The 22,015-nt window shown below is 38.4% G+C and overlaps 1 protein-coding gene across 6 annotated transcripts in view; it reads left to right on the forward strand.

Moving 5' to 3' along the window:
* Positions 1 to 22,015, forward strand: part of NUP153 (nucleoporin 153) — an 87,367-nt gene that overhangs the window by 16,448 nt on the left and 48,904 nt on the right. For 5 of the 6 annotated variants that reach the window (XM_043590748.1, XM_043590749.1, XM_043590747.1 and 2 more), the window contains 4 exons: positions 8,935 to 9,160; positions 20,950 to 21,198; positions 21,336 to 21,475; positions 21,557 to 21,685. In XM_043590748.1, the coding sequence (XP_043446683.1) occupies positions 8,935 to 9,160; positions 20,950 to 21,198; positions 21,336 to 21,475; positions 21,557 to 21,685 (744 nt within the window). The remainder of the gene's footprint in view (positions 1 to 8,934; positions 9,161 to 20,949; positions 21,199 to 21,335; positions 21,476 to 21,556; positions 21,686 to 22,015) is intronic. The other variant, XM_043590751.1, reaches the window with a different exon arrangement.

Genomic DNA, 22,015 nt, shown 5'->3' on the forward strand with positions numbered 1-22,015 from the left:
TGCCAATTTTTGTCACATGAAAATCCCTGAGTTCTTAGAAAAAGATTCAGTCAGTTTAACTAGTCCAAATTTAAAGATTCACTCTTTTAATCCTTGATACAAGTTCATTACTTATGATTCTCTAGTGCAGACTTCACTTCAGGGTTATAAGGAGTATTTTTAAGATTTTGATGCCCCATTTGTTCTGTTGATTTTTCTAAGCCCTTCATTAATTTTGCTTTCTTTGGCTACCTTTCTGCTTTTCTTCATTTCATTGGCTTTGTGTTATTTATCATTCCAGAGGATGGTTCAGTTTTCCCGTACTCTTGGCTAGCTTCACAAGTTGTCTTTTTGGAGGAAGGGCTACTAGTGTAGCAACAAAAATAATATTTTCTTTTTTTGTTTTTTTAAAAAAAATTTTTTTTTAATTTACATACAAATTAGTTAGCATATAGTGCAACAATGATTTCAGTAGTAGATTCCTTACCCATTTAGCCCATCCCCCCTCCCACAACCCCTCCAGTAACCCTCAGTTTGCTTTCCATATTTAGGAGTCTCTTCAGTTTTGTCCCCCTCCCTTTTTTATATTATTTTTGTTTCCCTTCCCTTGTGTTCATCTGTTTTGTCTCTTAAAGTCCTCATGTGAATGAAGTCATATGATATTTGTCTTTCTCTGACTGATTTCACTTAGCATAATACCCTCCATTTCCATCCACATAGTTGCAAATGGCAAGATTTCATTCTTTTTGATTGCCGAGTAATACTCCATTGTATATTTATACCACATCTTCTTTATCCATTCATCCATCGATGGACATTTGGGCTCTTTCCATACTTTGCCTATTGTCAATAGTGCTGCTATAAACATGGGGGTGCATATGCCCCTTCAAAACAGCACACCTGTATCCCTTGGGTAAATGCCTAGTAGTGCAATTGCTGGGTCGTAGGGTAGTTCTATTTTTAGTTTTTTGAGGAACCTCCACACTGTTTTCCAGAGTGGCTGCACCAGCTTGCATTGCCACCAACAATGCAAAAGAGATCCTCTTTCTCCACATCCTTGCCAACATCTGTTGTTGCCTGAGTTGTTAATGTTTGCCATTCTGGCAGGTGCAAGGTGGTATCTCATTATGGTTTTGATTTGTATTGCCTTGATGATGAGTGACATTGAGCATTTTTTCATGTGTTGGTTGGCCATCTGGATGTCTTCTTTGGAGAAGTGTCTCTTCTTGTCTTTTGCCCATTTCTTCACTAGATTATTTGTTTTTTGGGTGTTGAGTTTAAGAAGTTCTTTATACATTTTGGATACTAACCCTTTATCTGATATGTCTTTTCCAAATATCTTCTCCCATTCTGTCGGTTGCCTTTTAGTTTTGCTGATTGTTTCCTTCACTGTGCAGAGCTTTTTATTTTGATGAGGTCCCAGTAGTTCATTTTTGCTTTTGTTTCCCTTGCCTCTGGAGACGTGTTGAGTAAGAAGTTGCTGCGGCCAAGATCAAAGAGGTTTTTGCCTGCTTTCTCCTTGAGGATTTTGATGGCTTCCTGTCTTACATTTAGGTCTTTCATCCATTTTGAGTTTATTTTTGTGTATGGTGTAAGAAAGTGGTCCAGGTTCATTCTTCTGCATGTCGTTGTCCAATTTTCCCAGCACCACTTGCTGAAGAGACTGTCTTTATTCCATCGGATATTCTTTTAAAAATTTTTTTGGGGGGCGCCTGGGTGGCGCAGTCGGTTAAGTGTCCGACTTCAGCCAGGTCACGATCTCACGGTCCGGGAGTTCGAGCCCCGCGTCGGGCTCTGGGCTGATGGCTCAGAGCCTGGAGCCTGTTTCCGATTCTGTGTCTCCCTCTCTCTCTGCCCCTCCCCCGTTCATGCTCTGTCTCTCTCTGTCCCAAAAGTGAATAGACGTTGAAAAAAAAAAATTAAAAAAAATAATAATAAATAAAATTTTTTTTTAACGTTTATTTATTTTTGAGACAGACAGAGACAAAGCATGAACGGGGGAGGGTCAGAGAGAGGGAGACACAGAATCGGAAACAGGCTCCAGGCTCTGAGCCATCAGCACAGAACCTGATGCGGGGCTCGAACTCACGGACCTCGAGATCATGACCTGGGCCGAAGTCGGCCGCTTAACCAGCTGAGCCACCCAGGCGCCCCTCCATCGGATATTCTTTCCTGCTTTGTCAAAGATTAGTTGGCCATACGTTTGTGGGTCCATTTCTGGGTTCTCTATTGTGTTCCATTGATCTGAGTGTCTGTTCTTCTGCCAAAAAATAAGGTGAAACTATTACACCAAGAAAACATCACTTATTTTTGGATTCTAGAATTACTGAAGTCCTTTTTAGCAACTTGTCATAAGATACCTATTTTTTCATGTTTATATATTTTTGAGAGGGGGCGGAGGGGAGGGGTAGAGGAAGAGGGAGACAGAGGATCTGGAGTGGGCTTGGTGCTGACAGCAGAGAGACCAATGTGGGGCTTGATCTCACAAACCACAAGATTATGACCTGAGCCAAGGTTGGATGCTTAACCTACTGAGCCACCCAGGCACCCCTTTTCACGGAATATCTTATGTGGGCATAAGAGGTTGGTTGAGCAGCGCAGTCGTGGATAAATTAAAACTGTGCATCAACTGATCTGTGTACCGTACAGATCTGTTGTCTGTCCTCACAGAGTTGATGCTCTAGTGGAGTGGATGGACAGACTAATTATCATTCTGTTAGACAAATTGCCATCATAAAGGAAGTACAGGGTACTGTTGGTGCATATAAGGGGTGACTGGCCCAGATGTGAGGGATCAGAGGTTTTCTGTAGGTTTCTGTAGGTTTTCCGATACCCAGGTATAATGGTGGCAGTTTTGCCTACCACTGAAGCCTCTGAAAGTCTAGAAGTTAGTCCGGTAAAGGAGGACTTGCATATTCACTCCTTAGTAGACCTTTACCCAGTGTACCTCTATTTCCCTGTCGGGTTTTTTTCCTCTTGGTATCATAAAGCGGTCTTTCTTCAGGTCCATATAGGAAGCTGACGTGCCACATTTCCATAAAGACCTGAAACATCTTCTCTCAAGAACTCCTGAAAATGTACACCTTCTTTAGTAAAAGCATCAGAGGTGCTTTTTCTTCCATAAGAAAACTATTTCTCTCCTTTTCTCGTTCCCTCAGCCTTTCTCAGTTTTCCACTTAGAGACTGAAGAATCTAGTAGTTCAAAAAAAAAAAACTTTTTTTGAAGTGTATTTATTTATTTATTTTGAGAGAGAGCATGCGCCTGAGCGCGGGGGAGGGGCGCAGAGAAAGAGAGAGAGAGAGAGAGAGAGAGAGAGAGAGAGAGTGTGTCTCAGGCAGGCTCCACACCGACAGCATGGAGCCTGATGCAGCATGATGTGGCGCTCGAACTCAAACCGTAAGATCATGACCTGAGCCGAAACCAAGAGTTGGATGCTTAACTGACTGAACCACCCAGGTGCCTCTGGTACTTCAGAACTCTTAAAAAAAAAAATTGCCAGGCAGGAAAGTATCTCTCCAAGTCTGTTTGATAGACAAAGTCCCTTAGCTCTTTATAGTCTCTCCAGTTCTGAGCATAATCAGATTTATATTTTTCCTAGCAGTTTTTAAAAATTGTAATATCTGATAGCTGGTTATTAACTGTAAAGAAGTGGAAATAAAACAGATGCAAAGGTAGGCTTTTATGTTTACTGCTTGTTTGATTTTTCAGAGGTGATATTATAAGGTAGATATTTACAAAATTGGTATAAAGGTATGATAATATTCCATAATGAGATAATCATGGAAATAGGGTGGTCTTTTAGGTAAAACTTTATGTTGTAGTTCAACTTACCGGCCAGCTATGTTTTCCGTAGCCTTAATTGGGAACACAGTCTTTGAGTTTTAGGTGATTTTAGTACCCTGGTTCTCAAACTTTAATTTGCATAAGAATCACCTCAGGAGCTTGTTAAAAGACATTTGCATTTCTAACTTGCTCAAAGGTGACACCAGTGCTGCTGGTTTGAAGACTGTAATTTGAGATCCACTGTTTTAGTCCTTGTATAGTGACTAGATATATAAGCTACAGAACAAAGGATTGCACGTACATTCCCATCCATACACATGCACACACATATGATTAAAGAGGAATTTTTAAAGTTTTTAATAGTTATTTAAGGCTTATTAGATTTCGTATTTATTAATAAGTTTACCAGAAACTTAGAAGGCATGTGCCAAGGACAGTACTGTATTTAAGACTTTGCCCTTTTTGTTTACTCTGTCGTAGTTTACCAGAAGTTTGCATGGCTAGGTCTTTGCTTATGTAAAATACCTATCCCCTTCTGCTTTGCTGCTTTATTTTTGTTCATAGCACAGAATCACCATGTTGTTTTCCTATTGTATTTACTAAGTTCTCGGAGAGCAGGAACTTGTTTCTGTTGCTCCCCACTGTTCCTTGCCTGACATGTAGTGTGCCATCAGTAAGTATTGATTGAATGAGTTGAATGAACAAAATAACACCTGCATTTACCTATATAAGTTGGATAACATTCTCAAATATTTTACAGAGATAAAGATTGGACTGAACTTTTGAGTATTATGAGTGTTGTATGTGTGTTCCTTTGTTGATAAGGCTACATGGACTTTTTCATTTTCATGTTCATTAGAAAAAAAAATTAACAAGTAGCACTGCTGTATCAGTTAGGGGGCCCTGCAAGAAACCGTTCGTTCACTCCAGATGTTCAACTGAAATATCTTTAAGGAAGAGTCTGCTTTGAGATACGTGGGCGGTTAAAGGAGTAAATACTGGCAACTAGCAGTAGCGGGAGGCTGCTACTCTGCCGAGGGCTGGAGGGATTAAGGAAGAAATGGTGTACCTGGAGTGCAGGAGGTGGGGCCCACCTGGCTGGAGCTGCAGTTTTAGAGATGGGGCCCTTGATCAGAGAGGGCGCGCAGGAAAGAATTGTCTTCTCTGCATTCCATGCATATCTAGTATCCCCTAGTCTCTCATGGGCCATTCCTACCAGAAGCCAGTTTGGTGGACAGCCCATCGAGAATGAGTGAGGGAAGAACAAGTGAAGACCAGTACAACATCAAATCTGTGATTTGATAGATTGTATTGTGTAGGAAGAGCTGAATTTATTTTGGAGAAATGAATGGATAGAAAAAAAACCCATTAATAATAGAAGAGGTAAAAACCATGGCTACAGTTGGGGGAATGACTGGGGAAATAGTTCTAGAAATAAGCTGCCTTATGTTCACAGTCCACTGTAAGATTTGTTTTTCTGATTAATTTTAAAATATCTTATGATATCTTAGTTATTGTACGACTAGTGCTCCACATACATATGTTTTCCAGATAACTGTTAGGAGTTAAGTATACATAATTTTTATTCCCCTCTTACAGAGGGACCTTTTCTCTAAAATGTATTGTAATTTCTTGAAATGCATCTAATTTCCGAGTCTCTTTAACTAGAATGGTGGCTCTCAAACTTGAGCGTCCGTTAGACTCATTTGGGAGGGTTTGTTAAACAGGTGAGCCCTGTTTAGTAGGGCAGGGCGTGAGTTGACGCTGAGATTACCGGCAAAGGGACCACACTTTGGGAACCACTGTGCTAGAGTATACTGAGCTTAATTGTTGTTGTTGCCTTAGGGGTCATTTACCCTACACAGGTATGTTGAAGTTAGGGATGCTGGTTTTTTATAATGATTCCAGGTCAGTTTTATCACCTGCGTTTCTTGTTTCTGCCAAGCTGTCCCTCATTGTGCCATCAGTAAGCCCTCTCTCACTGTAATGTTCTTACACTAACGCTGCTGTGGGCTGTGACCAGACACATTGGTTAAATGTTGGTTTAGAAAAAGAGAAGGATCTAAGCAAACTTTAAGAGCTTTGGTGAATGAGCTTTATTTTATCCATTTTGACTGTTCAGTTTTGTTTGATTATTCTCCACAATACCTAATGCTGCCGCATAAGTGACCTTCGGTGAATGATGGTGTAATGTTGCTGTTCTGTACTTTCTTTTAAAAAAAATTTTTATTTATCTTGAGACAGAGTGGGGAGGACAGAGAGAGTGAGTGTGTGTGGGGGGGGGTGGGGGGGGGCAGAGAGAGAGAGAGAATGAGAATCCCAAGCAGGCTTGGGGCACGGTCAGCGTAGAGCCCAACTCAGGGCTCGAACTCATGAACCGTGGGATCACACCCCGAGCCGGAGTTGTATGCTTAATGAGCGGAACCACCCAGGTGCCCCTGTATTTGCCTCCCTAAGTGAGTAGGGATCACAGAGGATCTCTGGTATTTTTAGTAGCCTAACACCTTAGAAATTCACAAAAAAATTATTCCACATTAAATTCTTGCTATCACTGCTTCAGGTAACTTACTGCTTCTATCAAGTATGTGTCTTTTTTCAAGTCTTATTTGAACAGTGTTACATTTATATTTTGTAAGTCTATTCAAATCTTTTGAAATATGTAGGGAGGTGGTAAATATTTAAGTATAGGTAATAAGTAAAGTAATAAATATTATGTATATTTTTATAAATGCTAAATCCTGGATGTAGATAGATAATCCTTCTGAATAACTAATACTGAGTTACAGTACTGAGAAGGGGAACAGTGAATCTGTGTTTCCAGTAGTGAGTATTTTATAGGACTGTTGGCTTCATGTGTTACTAGAGAGCTTACATTGTTGTAGAGTGGTTCAAAATTTCTGTTTGGAGAATACATGGAAAAATAATTACATATTTCCCAGTGGTTAGCTATACTTTTCATACAGTAGAGAAAATATTGTTCAAAAAGACTGTATCAGTCTTTTCTGTTGACAGGATTTTTCAAGGCTTCTTTGTCTTGGGTTAGCTTTCAGAGTAGATTTATCTATTCTGCCGTGATTTTTAACTATTGTTTTTTGTACCTGCCAATTCATGTTTTTCCTCCTGTGATTCTTTCCTTGAAGCCCCACAAATGGTACTTTATGAAGGAAATTGTTGCCTAAAATTGGTTATCTCACCCCAGTTTGTTTCTGCTGGCTTTTTCTTCCTCATTAGTAATAAAATTATCAGTATATGTTTCTGTTATATTTTGTAAATTGTGAAGTACTTTCACTTTATTTCATTTGATTTTCATTATAATTCTCTCTCAGGTAAGAGTAGGAAGGGTTTACTGTTATTTTACCTAGAGTAAATCAAAGTACCGGGAAGTACTCAAATTTTATCCTAGGTCCTATCAATCCCAAAGCCCATCCTTTCACTTTATCCTAGATAAACCATAGTAGTTGTGTTTGTACCTTAGGTAAGTTACTTTAAACTACACTGTCTCTCTTCGTCCGTAAAGTGACATTATTAATGCCAGCTTGATAAAATTATTGTGAGGATTACATTTAATATGTCTAAACTGCTTAGAACAGGGCCTGGTACATAGCAAAGCTACAATAAATGTTAATAATACTGTTGTTATACCACACGTTTTTTTCTCCCTTTAAAAGTTGTCATAATAAAGTTAATTCCTCAGATCTTCCGACAACCTTTGATGTAACAGAATTTTCCCATCAGAAATATCTTACTTGCTTTTGAGAGAAAGAAAGAAAGAGCGCGTGCACGAGTGCTCACAGGAGAAGGGCAGAGCGAAAGGGAGACAGAATCCCAAGCAGGCTCCGTGCTACTAGCGACACAGCCCCGCGCAGGGTTGGAACTCACAAACCAGGAGATCATGACCTGAGCTGAAATCAAGAGTCAGATGCTTAACGACCGAGCCAACCAGGTGCCCCCAAAATCTTAGATTATTTATTCAATTTATTATGTTGGATTAGTTATGTTCCTCCTTGTCTTAAAAAAACTCATATTTATATTCAAATTTTTTATCTTTCTTAATGTGCAATAAAACAATTGCAGAAACTGTTGAAGGTATTGTTTATGTTGCCTTTTTTTTTTTTTTTCCAGTTTTATACCTTTATTTGACAATCAGCGATTAGTTCTCATCCACATTAACTGTCTGTAGATTTTTTAAAGTGGTGACAGGTACATAGATAACCAGTGTATTGAGCTTGTTTGGTGAATCTTCATCCTTGGTATGTTTTCTGACAACTGCACATGGATACGGTATGGCACATTTCTCATTCCTTTGGTCCGGACACCTTTGTTGACCCTGGTGTCAGTGCATACATCTGGAGTTCCTATCTCCTTCATGGCAGATTTCCAGATCTCTGAGTGCCCAAGGAGCACACTTCTTGAAACTCATTCCATGGATGCTCTTATGAATATTGATGGTGTATTCTCTGGTCACTACCTTTTTGATGGCAGAATGGCCCTTCTTTTTGCCACCCTTCCTTGAGGAAGCCATTCTGCCAGGTCCTGTTTGGAGAGGAAGTGTTGCTTCTTTTAATATGCTGGAATCAAAATGGATGCCTTTCGCTGGGATTGTAACATTTTAGTGCATTATCTCATTACTTAATCTGAAATATATGGGCTTATTTGATGGCCTGTTGGGAGTTTTTTTAATTGTATTTTTTTAATAAAGTATTTTTTTTTAAGTGTTTATTTTGAGAGAGAGAGAGAGAGAGAGGGAGAGGGAGAGCAAGCAGGGGAGGGGCAGAGAGAGAAATCCCAAGCAGGCTCTGTACTGTCAGTGCAGAGCCCGATGCAGGGCTCGATCTCACAAACTGTGAGATCATTACCTAAGTCAAAATCCAGAGTCAGATGCTTAACCAGCTGAGCCACCCAGGTACCCTCCCTGTTGGAGTTTTTTTAAAGATTAGAATAATAAGGCCTTTTGGGGGCAGTTATTGATTCATGGGTATGGAAGAAAGAAAAAAATAGGAATTTCATAATGTCTGTAGAATTGTAAAATACCATTATTTTGGTGTAACTCAAGTGTCTGAACTTTAGGAAACTTTGAAAGTAGTTGTGTTTTGCTTGGTAGGGCTTTGTGTAAGTACTAATGTAGAAAGATAAATTTCTAAAACTGCCTTATGTATTTCTCCCTCCAACAGGGCATTCTTAGCAGGGTTACAGAATCTGTTAAGAATATTGTGCCAGGATGGCTACAAAGATACTTCAACAAGAATGAAGATGTGTGCAGCTGCTCAACAGACACAAGAGAGGTACCACAGTGGCCGGAAAATAGAGAAGATGATCATCTGATATATGCCGATGAGGAGAGCTCTAATATTCATGATGGGAGAATCACTCCCGAGCCCACAGTCAGTAATACAGAAGGTACACAGAATGTGAATATTTTGTTATGAGCGATAGGTTTTCATGCCTTAATTTTAAATATCTTTATATTACTTGGCTGTGGTAAATCTAATTAGGTAGTACATAAACCATGTAGGAGGAGGGTGATGATCAGGTTCAAATGAGTTACTTACCAGCTTTTTGTTTATTAAGGGAGGCTGATAAATCATTTAAGAGTGCAGTCTCTGGTGTTAGATTTGGAGTTTGAATTTTACAGACTGTCCTGTGGCTTCGGACAAGAGAATCTGTTGTCTCTCAGTATCTTCATAAATTGGTTTGAAAAAAGTAAATGTGAAACCATTAGAATAGGTCCTGGCACTGAGATAGATGATGGGTGAGGAAGATGTGGAATACACACATGCACACACACACACACATGCTCAGGAATAGTAAGCAACTATAAACAAGAGGGGATCGTGCCATTTGCAAAAACACAGATGGACCTAAAGGGTATTATGCTAAGTGAAATAAGTCAGAGAAATGAGAAGGACAAACGTCAAATGATCTCATTCATGTGGAGTCTAAAAAAACAAACGCATAAGCAAACCGAAAACAGAATCAGAACTATAAATACAGAGAAGAAGCTGATGGTTGCCAGAGGGGAGGGGAATTGGGGGAATGGGCACAATGGGGGAAGGGGAGTGGGAGATAACAGTCTTCTAGTTATGGAATAAGTCATGGGAATAAAGGGCACAGCCTAAGGAATACAGTCCGTGATAGTGTGATAGAGTTGTGTGTTGACAGATGGTAGCTACACATGTGGGCATAGCATAAAGTATAAACTTGTTGAACTGCTATATTATACACCTGAAACTGACATAATGTTGTCAAGTGTACTCAAAAACCCTGGGGGGCGGTGCCTGGGTGGCTCTGTTGGTTAAGTGTCCAACTAAGGCTCAGGTCATGATCTCATAGCTCGTGAGTTCGAGCCCTGCATTGGGCTCTGTGCTGACAGCTCGGAGCCCGGTGCTGGCTTTGGACTCTGACTCCATCTGTCTCTGCCCCTACTCCACTTGTGCTCTGTCTCTCAAAAATAAATAAACATTAAAAAAAAGTGTACAATTCAGTGGTATTAAATATATTCACAGAGTTGTTCAGCTATCACCACAGTCAGTTTTAGGACATTTTCCTCACCATCCCTCTCACCCCCACTTCTCCCCCAAAAAATCTATTCTCATGAATAGTCACTGTCCATCCCAGACAACCACTGATCTGTCTCTATAGATTTGCCTGTACTGGTCATTTCATATAAATGGAGTCCTTGAATATGTGGTCCTTTGTGTCTGGATTACTTCACTCAGCATGTTTTTCAAGGTTCATCTGTGTCACAGTGTGTGTCAGAACTTTATTCCATTTTATTGCCAGGCAATATTCTGTGGTGTGGATTATTTTGTGTATCCACTCAGTTAATGGACATTTGGGTTATTTCCACTTTTTGAATATTATGAGTATTGCTGCCATGAACATTCATGTGCAAGTTTTTGTGTGGCTGTTTTCTCTTGGGTGTACACGTAGGAGTAGAATTGCTGGGTCATACGGTAATTTTAACGTTTTGAGGAATAATTGTTTTCCAAAGTGGCCATACCATCTTACCTTCCCACCCACAGTATATGAAGATTCCAGTTTCTTTACGCCCTCACCAATACTTACTTTCCATTTTTAATTTTTTTTAAGTTTATTTTTTTATTAAAGAAAATGTTTATTTAGAGCACATGCGCACGCCAGCAGGGGAGGGTGTGGCAGAGAGAGAGCAGGCTCCATGCTGTCAGCACAGAGCCTGACATTGGACTCCAACTCACGAACCTTGAGATCATGACCTGCGCCGAAATCAAGAGTCAGATGTTCAACCAGTTGAGCCACCCTGGCACCCCAGAAGTTTCTTTCTTAGTAATCTCTGCACCCAACATGGTGCTTGAACTTACGACCCTGAGATCAAGAGCTGCATGCTCTTCTGACTGAGCCAGCAGGCACCCCTTTAATTTTTTTATTAAATCTCTTCTAGTAGGTTGAAGTGATAATCTCATAGTGGTTTTGATTTGCATTTCTGTGCTGGCAATACTGAGCATCTTACCATGTGCTCATTGGCTGTTTGTGTATCTTTGGAGAAATGGCTGTTCACACCCCCCTTTTCCATTTTTAATTGGGCTCTTTGTCTTTCGGTTGTTGATTGAGAAGAGGTCTTACGTATTCTGGATATAAGTCCCTTATCAGTGTAGGATTTGCAGATATTTTCCCCCCATTCTGTGGATTGTCTTACTTTCTTGATGGTGTCTTTTTTTTTTTTTTTTTTTTTTTTTTTTTACCTTTTAAGTTTATTTATTTATTTTGAGAGAGAGAGAGCAGTGAGCAGGAGAGGGGGCAGAGAGAGAGAGAATCCCAAGCAGGCTGCGTGCTGTCAGCAGAGCCCAGTGCGGGGCTCAAACTCACAAACCGTGATGATGACCCGAGCCAAAATGAAGAGTCAGACATTCAACTAACTGAGCCACCCAGGCACCCTTTGATGGTGTCCTTTGAAGCACAAAAGTTTTTAGTTTTGTTGAAGTCCAGTTTATCTCTTTGTATATATTTCTTTCTGTATATATATTTTTCTTTCGTTACGTGTTTTAACTTATTTATAATTATAAAAATTTTCTAACTCTGTGTTAAAGTCTTGTATTGCCTAAACAATTGGTGTGTATGGCCTATTAATTTTGGTGGTTGTCGTAATGTATTTTCCTGCCTGGTATGCTTGTAGTGAAACCTAGTGAGAGTGAAATGGGCCTGTAAGAATGATTCTCACTGTGGAGAAATGACGTATCTAAATTTTCTTAGTAATACTTGATTTGGCTTAATTTTTAAATGTTTGCTTATTTTTATTAGAATAACTTAGGAAGTTTTAGTATCTACACCTAGACATATTTCTTTCAAATCTATTATTACCAACAACCACCTCGAGGCTTTACCTAGTAGGTCTAAGCTGAGTGCTGCTATCTCATTTTTCCCCCTGGACATTGAAGGGAACCCCAGCTTCTCTTTTTTCATTATAGACTTCTGTGTTCCCTAGCCTATATCCATAGTGACAGACACTCTCTTTTCCATCCTAATGACCATGCTTATGAGGATTCACTAACTTGAAGGATTAATTCAGTTCAGGTGTGAGATAGTGTTTCTCATTTTACATCTGTACAGTTCTTTTTTGTCTGTATTTGTATTTTCATTAATGGGATTTATTCAGTGGTTTGCCAAGGTCAGTTGTAACTCAGATTTTCTTTATTGTGTTAAGAAGTTCATATGGTAGTTTTTATGTTACGTGTATGGTACACATAGACCTTTGTGAGTAACTTCTAAACTTACATTACTATGGAAGATTTCAAACTGCATAATAAGGAGACTACTGCAAAGAACACCTGTGTACCCATTACCCATCTTTGAAGACAGCCAACTATGGCTGATCTTGTTTTCTCTGTTCCCACTAATTCACCCACTTTCCTACCCTAACTCCTCTAATGGTGCAGAAGCAAATTGTGAGCAGCTTTTAGATACTAATTTCAGGAACTTGATAGTATTTCCCACCTCATTCTTATCTTAGATCTGAATCCTGCTCCTGTCTTGAATTTTGTTAGTTCCAGACAGTTCTCTTCTCACAGTGTTGCATTCAGTACTTGTAATCACATAATGTGTGACTTAAAGTCCCACTGATAACTCCTCAGTGTGATGAATATAGATCTTACTAGATAAAACAATTCCATTTGTTTACTCTGAAACGTTACACTTAAATTTGACAATGCATTCTCAAAAAACAACTTAGACATGTCTGTTCTTAAAGTGATGTCAAATTATTGAAAGCTTAAAATAATTTCAATATAACAGTCCTGAATGTTGTTTACTTCATATTAATTTTACCAGTGTAACTTCCATATTAATAGTAACTGGAGCTGGAGAGTATTGTACATTCCTCAAGTGGAGCTGGAGAGTATTGTACATGCCTCAAATAGCACAGTGCAGTAAGAACAGCTCTAGAATCTGTGGCCCATTTAAAATCTGTTGTCTGCAGCCTTATGCCTGTGTACTTCCTTGTGTTGACTGTCTTATCTATTTATCTATCTATCTATTTATTTACTTATAAATAAAGAGACATGGGGAGGGGGCAGAGAGAGAGAGGGAGAGAGAGGATCTTAAGCAGGCTTCACGCCCAGCACAGAGCCCAATGTGGGACTTGATCCCATGACTGTGAGATCATGACCTGAGCCAAAATCAAGAGTCTGACGCTTAACTGAGCCATCCAGGTGCCCCTTGTATTGACTGTCTTAATGATGGTGAGTCTTTGGGTGTTTGGGTTTCTTCTGCTAGGTTAGTGGGATGGATCAGTGAGAATCTGAGATAACGTACATGTTTTGTTGAGTCAGTAAGAACTCAGGCCTCTGAAAGGCCCCGCAGTGGCATATCTAGCATATGAGTCGGCAGTAGACTCAAAGTTGTAGACTACTTTGTCTAATTAATGCCATGTGATGATAGATACACTCTTAGACACTGGGCATTTGTGAGTGATGTAAGTCTGTAGACGACATGGCCTTGTTTAGTCTTATTATCCCAAACTGTTCTTTATTGGTCCTGGTTTTGGGGGTAAAGAAGCTCTGTAAGTATTAAAAAAGTAGCATTGCTGTTAGCATCATACCTTCAAGTAGAAGTACATCACAGTAGTTTTCTTTTTCCATTATAGTGTCTATACAGACTATATATTTATTTATTTATTTATTTATTTTTAATGTTTATTTTTGAGACAGAGACAGAGAATGAACGGGGGCGGGTCAGAGAGAGAGGAAGACACAGAATCCGAAGCAGGCTCCAGGCTCTGAGCTGTCAGCACAGAGGCCAACGCGGGGCTTGAACTCACAGACCGGGAGATCATGACCTGAGCCGTAGTCGGACGCTTAACCGACTGAGCCACCCAGGCGCCCCTGTACAGACTATATTTAACAGATGTCTGCCAATAGCTAGAAAATTGTCCTTTTGTTTTAAAATATACTACAAAATTAGAATACTTTGTATTCGAACAAGCATTTCAGCTTATACATATGTGCGTCCTAAGTGCAGAAAAATTAAAATAGTATAGTGTTTAAATGCCTATAGGTTTAAATGTCAGTAGTAGTAGATTTTCAAACTCCAGCCAGTATCTCTCTTAATTTGAGTGAGCTTGATAAAGAATTATTACATATGAAGCAATTTAAATATTCTATTAAATTTTAAAAATATGTTCCATGAATAGTGATTTTTAAAAGTTGTTTATTTTGAAAGAGCATGTGTGCGTGTGGTTTGGGGAGGGGTGGGGGAGGGGGAGAGAGAGAGAGTGAGAGAGAGAGAGAGATAGCCTATGAGTAGACTCCTATGTTTTTGTCCTTTTGTGGACTGGCTTATTTCACTTACCATGTCTTCAGGGTTCATCCACATTATACCATGTATCAGAATATATTCCCTTTTTAGGGCTGAATAATATTCCATTATACATATATACCACATTCATTCATTTGTTGATGGATACTTCAGTTCTTTCAGCCCTTTAGCTATTGTAAATACTATTGTCGGGAACATGCTTGTAGAGATCTCTTTGAGACCCTGCTTTCAGTTCTTTTAGGTATATACCCAGAAGTGGAATTGGCTGGGGCATATGGGAATTCTATTTTTTTTTTTTTTTTTTTTTTTTTTGGAAGAACTGCCAAACTGCTTTCCACAGCGGCTGTGTCATTTTACATTTCCTACCAGTAGTGCACAGGGGTTCCACTTCTTCCATGTTCTTGCCAATGTTTATTTTGTTATTCTGATAGTAGCTGTCTTCGTGGGTGTGAGTGGATCTCATTGTGGTTTGATTTGTATTTCTCCTGTGATTTTTAATGCTGAGAGCATCTTTTCATATGCTTGTTGGCCATTTGTAGATCATCTTTGAAGAAACATCTCTTCAAGTTCTTTGCCTGGGTTTTAATCAGATTATTTGATTTTTTTGTTGTAGGAGTTCATATTTATATATTCTGGATATTAACCTCTTATATATGATTGGCAAATATTTTCTACCATTCTGTAAGTTGCCTGTTCACTCTGTTGATTGTGTCTTTTAGTGCACAGAAGTTTTTAAGTTTAATATAGTCCCACATGTCTGTTTTTCTTTTGTTGCCTATCAGATCCAGGAAATCATTGTCAAGACCAATGTCATGAAGGTTTTTCCCTTCTGATTTCTTCTAGTTTTATAGTTTTGGGTCTTGCTTTTTAGGTCTTTAATCCATTTTGAGTTAATTTTTATATATGATGTAAGGGTCCACTTCCATTCTTTTTGCATGCATCTCTCCAGTTGTCCCAGAACCATTTGTTGATGAGATGGTCCTTTTTCCATTGAGTAGTCTTGGCACCTTTGTGGAAAATCATTTGACCATGTATGTAAGGGTTTATTTCTGGGCTCTCTGTTCTCTTCCATTGGTCTACATGTCTGTCTTTGTGCTGGTACCACACTAATTTGATTACTTTTTTGTGATATGTTTTGAAATCGGGAAGTGTGAAACTGACAACTTTGTTGTTCCTTTCAAGATTATTTTGCCTATTAAGGGCCCTTGAAGATTCCATAAGAGTTTTAGGATGGATTTTTCTATTTTTGAGAAAACGTCATTGGGTTTTTGAAAGGCATTGTATTGAACCAGCAGATTGCTTTGGGTAGTATTGACATGTTAACAGTATTAGTTTCTTCAATGTAAAAACATGGGATGTCTTTCTTTCTTTCTTTTTTTTTTTTTTTAAGTTTATTGTGTGAGAGAGAGAGCATGTGTACCTGAGCACAAGCAGGGGAGGGGCAAAGAGAGAGGGAAAGAGAGAATCCCAAGCATGCTCGTTGTGGTAACATACAGAGCTGTGGAATCACTAAGTTGTACACTTGGAACTGTGTGTCAACTACACTTCAACTGAACAGATTGAAATTATATTGGGGGGTGCTGGGAGGAAGAATATTCTCACTCAGGAACAGGTATTAAATAAGTCTGTTCTGTTCTTTTTACAGGTTCTGTTGCTATTGTAAAATACAAATTAGAAATAGAAAATACAAATGCCATTTGTCCAACTGTTGCTGATTTAGAGGAAAGCTGTTGGTTTTTGTATGGTGATCCTGAAACCACCCACCTTACTGAAGACATTTTTTTTTAAGTTTATTTATTTTGAGAGAGCGTGTGCATGTGAGCATGAGCAAGGGAGGGGCAGAGACAGAGAGGAGAGAGAATCCCATGCTGACAGCGTGGAGTCTGACATGGGGCTCGATCTCCTGAACCATGAGATCATGAGGTGAGCTGAAATCCGAAGTTGGACCCATTGAGCCAGCCAAGCCCCCTGGGATGTCTTTCCATTTATGTCTTCTTAAATTTCTTTCAGTGGTGTTTTATAGTTCTCATTGTTCAAGTCTTTCACTTTCTTGGTTAATTTCTAAGTGTTTTGTTTTTTTCTGATGCTGTTAATGGAATTGTTTCCTTAATTTGCTTTCCAAAATGTGCATTGTTAGTGTATAGAAACACAGCTCATTTTTGTGTGTGCTTATTTTGTAACCTCCTACTTTGCTGAATTAATTTATTCCAATGAGTGTGTGTGTGTGTGTGTGTGTGTGTGTAATATTTAGGGGTTTCTACATACAAGGTATATCATTTGTAAATAGAGCTATTTTATTTCTTCCTTTCCAACTTTGGATGCCTTTCTTCTTGCCTTAACTGTTCTGGCTAGAGCTTGCAATACTGGGTTAAATAAAAGTGGGGAAAGCAGGTATCCCTGTCTTGTTCTTGACGTTAGAGGAAAATCTGTCTTTCACCATTGGGTTTGATGTTAGCTGTGAGTTTTTCATGTATGACTTTTATTATGTTGGTGTTTCTTTCCAGTTCTAGTTAAGTGTTTTTATCTGAATCTTATTTTTTGTATAATAGTACTTTGAAACTAAATAATCTGGAATTGTTTTCTATTGCTTATGCTCTTAAGTATTTTTGAAGACAGACTTTGAGGAAGAAAATTACAGAGCATCAAATACAATCCAGCAGCACGTTAAAAAATAGAATCTTCTTACTCACTAGGGAGAGTTAATCTTGGGATATAAGGAATCATTTATCATGAGGGAATTATTAATATAAGTTAGCATATTTATATAGTGGAAGTCTTGTAATTATTTTCTTTCTGGTAGATAATAGGTATTTGCTATGTATTATATTTAGAATTGTTTATTTCATTTAGAGCTTGCTTAACATGTTAGTCATCCAAAGGCCAGAATCACGTGTAATGGTGAAGCATTAGAAACATTCCCATTAAAGTCAGGTATAAAATGGAATCCCATCATCACCACTTCTGGATGTTAACGATGTAATTAGGTAAGAGGATGTATGTATTCATGTAAGTATTGGTAAGAAGGAAGCAAAATAATACCCAGAAAACCCAAGAGAGCCAATTGATGAGAAAAAAAACAACTGATTAGAATAAGAGATTTGTAGAAATTAGTCACAAAGTTAATATAGAAAAACAAAAAACAAAACCCCAGTAACTTATTTAAGCAGTAAACGGAAAGTATGAAGGAAGAAAGAATCCTACTTACAATATCAAACAACAAAAACCTAGAAATAAACTTCAGAAGTGTATGACACTCTAGAAGAAATTCTTTTGTTCCGCTGAGGAACATAAAGGAGAGCTGAACGAAAAAAGTCAGTAGGAAAACAATGCTGGGCATGGTATCCCTTCCTTTTAAAAATCTTTTAACTTCAGTGTGATCCAAATCAAATCATTTTAATGAGTCTGTTAGGAACTTTGAACATAGCTAAAATACTTATTTTTAAAGCCTTTAATTGCATCATCTATCTCATGGTTAATTCCAGTTGACTTTTTTCTGCACTGTTGATCACATTTTTCTTATATATGTCATTTTGAAAAATACATGTAGAGATTTGGGATGCTGTTATCTTCCACTGAGGAGTATTGATTGTTGTTTGAGCAGGCAGTTGTTACTGGTCATTTTGAACTTTGTAAACTTAGTTTTATGTTTTGTTAATTGTGCATCTGTGGAGGGTCCAAGATTTCTTAAATTCCCTAAAGTGATAGGACTTAGCCTGCAAATTGTTTCTCTTGTGGCTTTTTAGGTTGAGTCTAAACCTATGTCCTAGAACATAGGACATGTTGTTCTAGGACATGATCCTTTGTCTCAAGGGGAAGCTTTTCCAACATCTCGGTTGAATGCCAGGGATTTAAGGAGGTGTTTATGGGATCTCTAAGTTCTGGCAACCCTGTGGCTCCTGTGTCCTCAACACTGCTTCTTGCCCCCTAGCATTGCTCACTTCCTAGTGACTTGTTTCCTCAACTCTGTAGTAGCTCATACTTGGTAAGCCTTATATGGTCTCACTCTGTGCATGGAAAGCCCATTCACTGTCTGGACACACCCATGTGGACTTCTGGAGGCCCTTCCCTGCAGTTTTCTACTGTCCAGTGCCCTTAATTCTGATTTCTGCCTGCTGTGTTCTGCTTGGACTCCAGCTCTTTCTTCCAGGTCTGAAAACATACCTAGGTAGAGAGCTGGGTAGTGATAGGGTTCACTTTTTGAGTTTTCTTGTGCCGTTTTCTGTTGTTTGAAAGATATCTCCTATTCTGTTCAGTTTTATAATTATTTAAATTATAGCAGAAGCACTAGTCTGGAGGCCCAGACATTCCAGCCCAGAGTCTTGGAAATTTGACAAATGATTTTAAGGGTTTTTGAAAATACACCTGCAGATGAGTAGAGAAATTCTGAAAAAGAATAAGGGGAATGTGGGGGTGGGTTGGAGTAACTTTTACAGTTACTAATGTGTTCTAAAGCTGTAGTGGGTAAAACATTATTGTACAGATACATCACTGGGGAAGAGGGTGAAAATTTAGTATGTGGTAGTGGTGGCTTCTCCGTGATTATAAGGTAGCTTATTTAAGGTTATTTTAGGGGTGGCTCAGTAGGTTAAGCGTCTGACTTCGGCTTAGGTCATGATCTAATGGCTTGTGAGTTCAAGCCCCGCATCGGGCTCTGTGCTGACAGTTCGGAGCCTGGAGCTTGCTTCAGATTCTGTCTCTCTCTCTCTTTGCCTCTCCCCTGCACGCGCGCGCCCTCTCTCTCTCTCTCTCTCTCAAAAATAAACAGGAACAAAAAAAACGAAGGTTATTTTAGAATGTAAACAGACTAACCATTTGGGAAACAATGAAGCTGAATCATTCCTTCACTACTATATCATAACTGACTCCAGATGGATTCAAGATTAAATATTATATTGAAATAAAAGTAACAGTGCAGTACCAAAAAATCAGTAAAATTTTCTATTTCTTACAGTCTTGGAATGGTAAATGCCTTTGTAAACAAAGTTTACAAAAGTGAGCAAAGGTTACAAGGTTTACAAACCTTGTAAACAAATTATTTTCTGTACTGCAAAAAATAACATCAACAAAATGAATAGGTTCAGCCAACAGTGAAAAATAGTTGTAATATTTCAGGTCATATTGCAGTATCTTACTGATCAAAGATTAGATTTTATTGGGGCGCCTGGGTGGCTCAGTTGGTTAAGTATCCAACTCTTGATTTTAGCTCAAGTCATAATCTAACAGGTCATGGGTTTGAGCTCCACATTGGGCTTTGTGCTGACAGCACGGAGCCTGCTTGGGATTGTCTGTCTCCTCTTTTTCTGCTCCTCCCCCGCTGGTGTGCATGCTCTCAAAATAAATAAACATTAAAAAATTACTATATCAGTAAGCAATTAATAGAAGTGTAAATGAACAATGAGTATAGGGAAGGATGCACTATCCCTCTCATTTAAATAAATGCAAATAAAATAATGGTGCCATTTGATAGGTTGATAGAAATCAGAAAAGGTTAATATCCAGTGTTAGAGACTATGGTGGAAATGTACATTGTCATTTGCTATTTGTGGGAGTATAACTGATAGGATTGTGGTATGTTTCATAAGCAAAAATGAGCATACTCTCTGATTGAGTCCTGCAGAGCAATTCCATATAATTGTTTATCCCATTGATTCTCTTATGGGCCTAACTTCAGACTTACAGAATCAGATATTTTTGTGAGAAGCTTAAAAGTATTTTTTAAATTATTTCTCTTTGTGCTTCTATTCTTAGAGAACCATGGATTAATCCAAAAGAATACTCTTAAGAGTATGCAGATATCAGTGCATATATGTTCGATGGAACATTGGGAAAATAATCACAAAATAATTCGCGTCAATTAGCATGATAACATACAATGTGGTCTTTAAAGGAATGCTCTGTATGTAGAGACAAAATTGGTAAATGAAAAAGCAGGTCATAGAACTGGATGCATAGCATGATTATATAATTAGAGAAACGATTTATGTCTGTATATAAAATATCTGGGAGATCTACAATTTTAATAGTGGCTGCTATGACTTATATAGCTTCTTTTACTCTTTATGAGCGGGTTTTATAGTAGCAATTCAAGCATCAATATCAATAAAGAGCCATGCACTTTTAGAAATTGCATGTGATCCCTGAAACATACATAGTTTGATACGAGGTTAAGTAAATTCATTGCAGCTAGATGAAACCTTTTTTGAGTAAAGAGTAGCTTAAACTGAGCTTATGGGAGGCTTCAGTGGCTTGAATTGAAGCGATGTTATATAGTATGTTTTCTTAAAAACCATTTTGTTGTGATATTGTATTGCTTTTTCTAAGCTGTATATTCATAATACTAATGCCTTTTTTTTTTTTGTTTTGTTTTTTTTGTTTTTTGTTTTTTTTTTTACTCTTTAAAGAACCCTCAACAACTAGTACTTCTTCAAATTACCCAGATGTATTAACAAGGCCTTCTCTTCATCGGAGCCATATGAATTTCTCTGTGTTGGAATCTCCTGCACTACACTGTCAGCCCTCCACATCCTCGGCATTCCCAATTGGCAGTTCTGGATTTTCCCTTGTAAAGGAAATTAAAGATTCTACCTCTCAACATGATGATGATAACATCTCAACTACCAGTGGTTTTTCTTCAAGAGCTTCTGATAAAGGTATTCTTGGTGTTTGGTAGCAAAGTTAAATTTCATGGGATAGGTTTTTTCTTACTTGTAATTTTCATTTTCTGTTTATAAAAATTGAGGGCCTTGTAATTAGTGCTCTAACTATGCATTACATATTTTTGTTTCAGATATAGCTGTTACAAAGAACACTTCAGTGCCACCTCTGTGGTCCCCAGAGGCTGAACGTACTCATTCACTCTCACAGCACACTGCCACCAGCTCAAAAAAACCAGCATTCAACTTGTCTGCCTTTGGAACACTTTCCCCTGTGAGTACTAGTAAGATTGGATTCAATCACATTTGTTTTGAGTATTTATTGCTCATAATTTATCATTTTGTTTCTGTGCAGTCACTTGGGAATTCTTCAATCCTTAAAACAAGTCAGCTTGGAGATTCTCCTTTTTATCCTGGAAAAACAATGTACGGTGGGGCAGCAGCTGCTGCAAGACAACTGAAACTCCGAAACACACCGTATCAGGTTGGTTTGAATAGGAGAAGGAATGATAACGTTAAAAATTGTCAAGTAATTAACGGCACTCCAATGGAGTTTTGGTTTGGTTTGGTTATTTTTTGGTAAAATGATACCGTTTTCATTTAGGGACTATCTGAACGTTGTATTGGACTTAAGTGAATATTTACTCATTACACTTGTGAGCATGTTATGTGCGTCTGTGTTTTAGGAAGTGTGATGATTAATTCCTTTTTTAAAAAAATTGAGGTGTAAATTATGTATAGTAAAATTTACCCTTCTTAGAGTATTTGCATTTTAACAGAATACATACAGTTGTGTATGCACTCTGCAATCAAA

Source organism: Prionailurus bengalensis, chromosome B2, assembly GCF_016509475.1.
Source record: "Prionailurus bengalensis isolate Pbe53 chromosome B2, Fcat_Pben_1.1_paternal_pri, whole genome shotgun sequence".
In the NCBI taxonomy this organism is placed as follows: Eukaryota; Metazoa; Chordata; class Mammalia; order Carnivora; family Felidae; genus Prionailurus; species Prionailurus bengalensis.